Genomic DNA, 7,342 nt, shown 5'->3' with positions numbered 1-7,342 from the left:
TGAGTGGTGCCAGCCACTCCTACACTTGACCGTGTGTATGGGTCTGTCCGGGTGGGTGTCCCATTTTGCTGGGGATCCCCTAGAACCCCCCCAAGGACCCCTCGGGGTCCCTGGACCCCACTTTGAGAACCACGGAAAAGATAGATTTATAAACTCTATTCAAAATGGCTTATTATGGCAATTATGGTATGTTTGGCCAATATTGACAAAACATTTTTGCCTCAATACTTATAGTACTTGGTAACATTTAACTTTGGGCAATTGCATGCCTTGTATGTTCCTTTTAGTCACTGTGGATAAGACTAAATGACGTACATTTCTTGAAATTATCATACACCAAGGCAAGTATTAATTAATTAATTACATTGATTACATCCACAGCAATTGTATGTTGATTCTGATTTTCAAATGAAAGAATTGTCAATGATTTTGTTCAAATCTTTATTTTATAGAAAACTCACCCATAGGGTTTCATACAAAAATATTTATATACAAAGTTTAAAAGATGCATAGCATAATGTCTACATTCTCAACAGTGAGTCCATTTAGTGGAAGAACAATAATGTTTGGAGTTAGCAGCTCCAATGAAATGCTTGTGTTGAAAAGATTGCTTTGCTGAAAAGCTCACATAAGGTGCCTGCTTGTCTGTCTGCGTGGAGGAGTGTGAGGTTTGGCACTTTGTAGTGTCAAAGATCTGTGGCTTTTTACTCCTTTGCTTTGTAATAAAACTTAAAGGTTTGAGGTCTTAACTATTCAGCATCAGAAACATTGTTCATAATGACACACAAACAAAACAGAAACTTGCTCGTAGGCAGTTTTACAGCAACGAAAATGCATCCATTAGAAAGTGCAATACCATATAGGAATCAAACACATAACTTGGAAAAAAAACAATAAAACACTGGAACTCAAGAATATACGGATGCTGCATGGTGAGGCCCTTAATATCTAAGGAAGACATATTTAACATGCAGTAATTCTCAAACGCAATCAATAATCCCTTGACAAAATGTTCACAACATTCTGACATATATTGCCATGTATCCTTTTGAAATCAACACAAAAGTAACAAGAAAGGATGTACTGGCGATAATCCCTATAGGAAAAATACAGGGCTCATTTTGGAATGGCGAAAAATTGCAAAGAACAGGCAGCCCTTGGAAAAAAAAGTCATGGAGTGTTCGCATTGGTTTTTGCAATCGACAAGCGCAGCCTCGCAAGTCCTCAAGTCCTTGACTTAAAAACGACGAGGTTCCGTAAAGTAGCATCGTATTGACACACAGTGGCGCGCCTGCAGAAGAGCTCAGAGCGGCGGTGTTTGACACCGGCCAAGATGGTGGACATTGATGAGCGATAGCTTGAAGAGCACAGGCAGAGAAGACCTTGACCTCTCGTCTTTTTGACGTCCAGCATGGTGTGACCGGGCGTCACAGCGTCCATTCAACGCTTCTCTCAGTAGTTCGCGGAGCTTCTCTCGGGTCGTACGAAGTGGTGAAGTGAGGAGTAGTTCCCTGAAAAGCCATTCAGCAGACTTGGAGCATGCGTGCGTTCCCGTTGTACTCCTCGTCAACCTATAACCATGACAAAAGACAACAAAAACGCTGGTCAGATTTGTTCGATTTATTCGTTGGGCCTGTCGCAATAGGCTCTATGCACAGCAGCCATATTGGAAAGAAATTGGGCCTCTTCTTACTTCCTTCACAGGTGTTACCAATGATACTAATGAAGGCTCTGTTCCACTCTGGTCAGGGTGCTGATATCGTGCATGATGGCTCACTAGAAACACTCCATTTTGGTTCCCAAATGGCCCCTTATGGCGGGTGTGTAAGTTATGGGGGTCCTTGAAAATAAGACAACCACTGTGCTACGCTAAATGGAACAGAGCCTTAATTAGTATTATTGGTAACACCTGGGAAGGAAGTAAGGAAGGGGCCCAATTCCTTCCCAATATGGCTGCTGTGCATAAAGCCCATTATTACATAAATCGCTTGATCGCAATTATTTTTGTGTAGTCGTCATAATCGTTTCCATGTCGAAAGAGGTTCATACATATCCAAACATTTTCAAAAATGGTGGAAATGGTAGATGCTATTTCCACAAAACATTTTAAACAAATGTTGAGTATAAAATGATTAAATATGGCCTATTTTAGCATAGTAAGTTATTTATTTTGATTATTGGCATTGGTAATTCAATGAAAAAATTATAATCTTTGAATTTATATTTTTTAAACTAAACATTTGTAATTTGCCTCTGGGGATTCAACACATGCCTTCTTAAACAGTTTTGGGGGGAAAAAACTACAAAAATGATATGTATTTGGCCGTTAGACCCCCATCTCCAAATATTTTCTTCCAGGGACCCCCAGAAGTTGAGTTAAAAATGTTCGCTTTAAAGATATATATATATTCAAAGATTTGCAAAAAAATCTATTCTTGTAGATCTGCTATTCTTGAATAGCCAAATAAATCTTAAAATGACACAGATGCGTTCCCGGTCTTAAAGGGTTACATTGTAATCCATGTTCGTGACAGCCCTAGTCGAACAAACAAAAAATAAGGACAATTACACGGTGACGTCTCGGTGTGCGGGCGGGCGGACCCTTTTACCTCGGTGTAGGCGGGCGGGGGTGGGAACTGGAAGGCGGGGGCGTTCATGAAGATGGGGCTGTCGCCGTCGTCGAAGTCGTCCAGCAGCGGTGTGAGGGGCTGGTCCAGGCGGCAGTCGCGCGTCACGTCGCAGTAGCTGGGTGGGTTGGAGGGACAGCGCAGGGACACCCAGCTCTGCGAGGCGGTGCTGCTGACCACCGAGCCGTCCTGGCTGCTCACGCTGTTGCTGCGGCTGCCCAGGCCGGCCGTGCCGATGACCAGGGGCAGCTCCAGGATCAGCTTCTCGCTGCCCGGGATGTGGATGTAGATCTGGGGAGTGAGGGATGGCGTTAGAGAGATTTACTATTTTTTTTGGATCAATTAATGCCTACTTGATCATACTAGAACGTCACACAAAAGTAGCAGATCCACAAGCCCGAAACGCGACGTGAAGCGACGCGTTTTGAGCTTGTTATATGTTATATTACTTTTCAGGATTTTATTTGAATCCTGAAAAGTAACAGTTTTGAACATAATGAGGTTTCCATTGGACAGAGGCGATGTGTCAGTGCATTAGCCCCAGTGGATCTTAAACATTTTTCATTTCAAGGACCCCCAAATTCATATGCAGTATATTTGGCCACGGACCTCCCCATCTGAAAATGTGTTGTGCCGGTGTGCCCCATGTTAAGATTTGTGGGCTTGTAAATACAAGCTGTGAGCTTGTAGATCGAACAAATTTCATATACAGTAGCTGATCTTTATACAGGGTTTAAGTGGTTAAACTGATTTTGATGCTATATTAACTCATTTTGCTGGGATGAATGGATGGATGGATGGATGGATGGATGGATGGATGGATGGTGTAGATATGTCAATGCTTCAGCCCATACTTATCAATCACCCCATGTGTTGGAGGCAGACATTTTCCGAAATGTTCAAGAATTGTGTAAAACAGTGAAAATAGCCGATCTAGAAGCTCACAACATCAGCAGCTTGTGAGCTCGTAGATCGGCTTGTAGATTGTCTATAACTTGGCTATATTTCACTATTCATAGGGTTTAAGTGGTTAATTCATATTGTATTTCTTGTAAGTTTGGACCCGGGGGAGTCCCTTCCTAGAAATGCTGTGGAGTAAAAAAGTAAATGTACACCACTGGTTGTAGGCTAGGCTAAAAACTCTCCAGAAGTATATGGAACTCACCATGAGGGCGTATTCCACGCGGATGATGTTGCAGCCAAGCATGGAGGGCTTGATCTTAGGCACCCGGATGCTCTTGCCCTGCCAGGCGTCGCCCATCCCAGAGATGATGTGGTTCCCGCGCACCGACGACAGCTTCTGGCGGAACACCTTGGTGCGTCCGTTGGCCTGGTAGATGTGCTTGGAGATGATGGCGGCCTTGGGCACCACGATGCGCGAGCAGGTGTTCTCGAACTTGGCGTTGATGCAGATGTCCTCGCCCTCGCAGAAGCCCTGTCGGTCGATCTTGGCGTTCAGGGACACCTGGCCGTCCGGGATGAACATGCACGTGACCTTCTTCTCCTTCATGCCGCCTGCGGGAGACTGAACCCAAAAAAACACCATTCCGTCAGATGGCTGGTTTAGCATGGACATTGCATTGCTAGCCTCACGGTTGCATGTCTGTGTTACTTATGCTTGTTTTTCCTTGTTAGAAATAACTTAGGTAGCATGTTATTTAAGTAGATGCTAGGTCCATTGTTTACCTGGTATCCTATAGTTTCAATGAACCAAATGGACCTCAGATATAAATAAATACTGGGGATTTTGCCCTGTAGTTTGGGGTCTCAAAAATGTTATGTGTTTGGCCATGGACCCCCAAGATTAGCAAAAATGTAGATCTGCTATGTTTCAAAAATAGCAGATCTTCAAGCTCATAGCGCGGTACTCGCTGCCGCGCTATGAGCTTGCATATCTGCTATTTTTGAATAGCCAAAGAAATCTTAAAATGACACAGATGCATTCCCGGTCTTAAAGGGTTAAATTGTAAATTGCAGCGCATGTTAGGCGACTCACCAGCAGGTCGGGCGTGTTGACGTCCAGGGGCTCCTCCACCTCAAAGTGTTTCTTGCACTCCTGAGCAGGCTGACCGGGCCGTTCCATCAGGGCCTTGACGTAGTACTGGACGTAACCGAACTTACCCTTGTAGGAGGACACCAGCTGCCTGCCACGCACAAAACAAAAACTCCATTTAATAAAAGGTTGAACTAATGACGATCGTAGGTTTGCGTTTGACGAGGGGATAATGTTTTGGATGCAATTTGCTATAGTGTCAGGTACTTACCCTTGCTGTGGCAGCTCGAACCCGAACATGTATTCATACTTGTTGCCTGGCCTCAGGATGACCGAGCCGTCGGAATCTGAGACAAAAACAATACAAATATGACACTTCATTACAATGGTGTACATTACAATATGTTTTTTATTTGGTATTTCTTTCTTTACAAGAAGAAGTCATAGTCCTATCGTTTAACGTGGCATTTAGTTTGAATCAATGTTATGTCCACATCTTAAACTTTTTTGTTCTATTTTTGTTTGTTTGTTTATTTTACTGTTCCATACTCTTTGACTTACTCTTTTAGCAGTTTTATTTTATTATTATTTTTATTTGCTATTTTCATATGAAGCCATTTGGGCTGCATTTTATGAGTGAAATATTATTATTATTATTATCATCATCATCATTACAATGGCGTTGCATTGCTATGTCAGGGATTGCCAAGTAAGGTGAAATGCCAGGTTGCTGCTCCAACATTAGATAAACATTTGATAAACTGCCCAATGACACAGTTGAACTTTGGCCAAAAATGCTTTCAATGCTAGAAGTGCCCCCCCACTGACACCAACACCATGTCAATGTTTACTTCACTTGATACTTCAACTGCAGCTGTTAATTTATTATAGGCATATAAAATAACCTCCTGATATATTACTTGTTAATTTTTCCATTTGCAAACTCTGGCAAGGGTACCAAGTGGAACCATATGGACCCACTTGTACCCTTGCCAGAGTTCAATTATAAACTAGATGCACACTTAAACAATGTTATTTGATCTTAAATAGTTCAATCATTACCCCATACATTATGAAATAATGTGGGTTTCATCTTTAAGAGTTCAAATATGAATCCATGCAAATGAAACAATGTTTTATGTATCTTAAAGAGTTATATGGTGCATATTTCATAACATATTGTAATAGGTTCATTTGGTTCCACTTGTACCTTGACAAAGTTAAATTATAAACCATATTTTACAAATATGATGCATATTTCATTACATATTGTTAATCTTAACCACTTTTCTTGATGAGTCGAATACACGGGAACACAATGGAAACAAGCCCTGTTATCCTTTTATCATCATTGTATAATCGTACCACTGTACTGTTTGCAAACTGTTGATAAAGTATTCAATCAATCAAACTACTACTAGTTACTTTTTAGATTTTGGTTGTTATTACAAACCCACTTCAGCCCTATATATATTTTGGCCATTTGAAAATAGCTGATCTACAAGCTCACAATGCGATCTGCTTTTTTCAAAAGATTTTTATACATTTGAAAACTTGAAATGGGACATTCTGCATTTAACGAGTAGCCTACTTTTACTTTTGGTAGCCTACATCAAGTACATTTTGAATTCCAGACTTTAACTTGTAAACACAAGTACTTTCTACATTGCAGTATTGATACTTTGACTCAAAGTAAAACATGGGTCGTACCAGCAGGCTGATCGTCCAGATGAAGGGTCTCCTCATATCTCAGGTACTGCATCTCCTCCCTGCAGCGCTGCTTGCCCTTAGCATACTCCACCTTGGCGACCCCCAAGCCCAGGACCCTCAGGGCGGACACCCGCGTCACCTCGGCCACCTCCACGCGCACCCTGCCGGCCACCTTGTCCCCGGAGCAGTAGAATGTCTTGCTGGGGTCGGAGAACACGATCTCGAACGTCTTCACTCTCTTCATCGCCACCATGATGACTGCTTATTACAAATAATAATAATGGAACTGTTGCCCCCGCGACCCGACTCCGGATAAGCGGTTGAAGATGGATGGATGGATAATAATAATGATGATAATAATCCGACAAAAACAAAGGCTTGGAGAAGTTTCCGTAGAGGGAAAAAAACTCCAAATTGTAATGCGATCAAAAGATATAAATGATCGGATGTAATAAAGCAAAGCTGGAAAACAATAATAACCACTCCTTATTATAATGAGATCAAAAGGCTAGTTATTATGTATGATCGCAGCGTGTCCATTGCTGTGTGTGTGTCAGTGTGTCATAAACAACCACGGCGCTCAGGCTGGGTTTTTATACCAGGACGTGTTGTTGATCACACACACGGCCATGCTCGGCGCATGCACACCGCTCCCATTGGTCGAGGAGCGGGTGTTTGGCTCGGCCGCGGCCAATCGGCGCGCAGGAGCGGCGCGTGGACACCGCGTGGCCGCGGGCTGGGCTGCGATGCGAAGCTCCGCCGCAGCTGTCTGTGTGGTGGGGGGGCGGCGGGTGGGGGGCGTCTGGAAGATTTCAGTCAGACTATATACCTCGAGGAGAAAATAAATGCAACATAGTACATACTCAAGTAAATAAGCAGTGGTGGGGAAAAGTAGGCTTAGCTACTACATGTCTCTAAGTAAAAGTATCAATACTGCAATGTAGATATGTACTCTGCTACAGGTAGAAGTCCCGTATTCGAAATGTACTTTACCAAAGGTAAAAGTAATCAT

General features: G+C 42.7%; 1 protein-coding gene across 1 annotated transcript; it reads right to left on the bottom strand.

Moving 5' to 3' along the window:
* Positions 1-427: 427 nt before the first annotated feature.
* Positions 428-6,883, bottom strand: txnipa (thioredoxin interacting protein a). The gene is made up of 6 exons (XM_084080033.1): positions 6,331-6,883; positions 4,892-4,967; positions 4,624-4,771; positions 3,793-4,152; positions 2,610-2,918; positions 428-1,571 (listed from the first exon to the last, which is right to left on the bottom strand). Exons 1-6 carry the CDS (start codon positions 6,581-6,583, stop codon positions 1,524-1,526), a joined length of 1,194 nt encoding a protein of 397 aa, XP_083936159.1. The 5' UTR covers positions 6,584-6,883; the 3' UTR covers positions 428-1,523.
* Positions 6,884-7,342: the final 459 nt, after the last annotated feature.

This window comes from Gymnoscopelus microlampas (genome assembly GCF_963454915.1).
Source record: "Gymnoscopelus microlampas genome assembly, chromosome: 15".
In the NCBI taxonomy this organism is placed as follows: Eukaryota; Metazoa; Chordata; class Actinopteri; order Myctophiformes; family Myctophidae; genus Gymnoscopelus; species Gymnoscopelus microlampas.
Note: the sequence above shows the minus strand (reverse complement) of the source record. Positions and strands in the feature narration are given on the sequence as shown.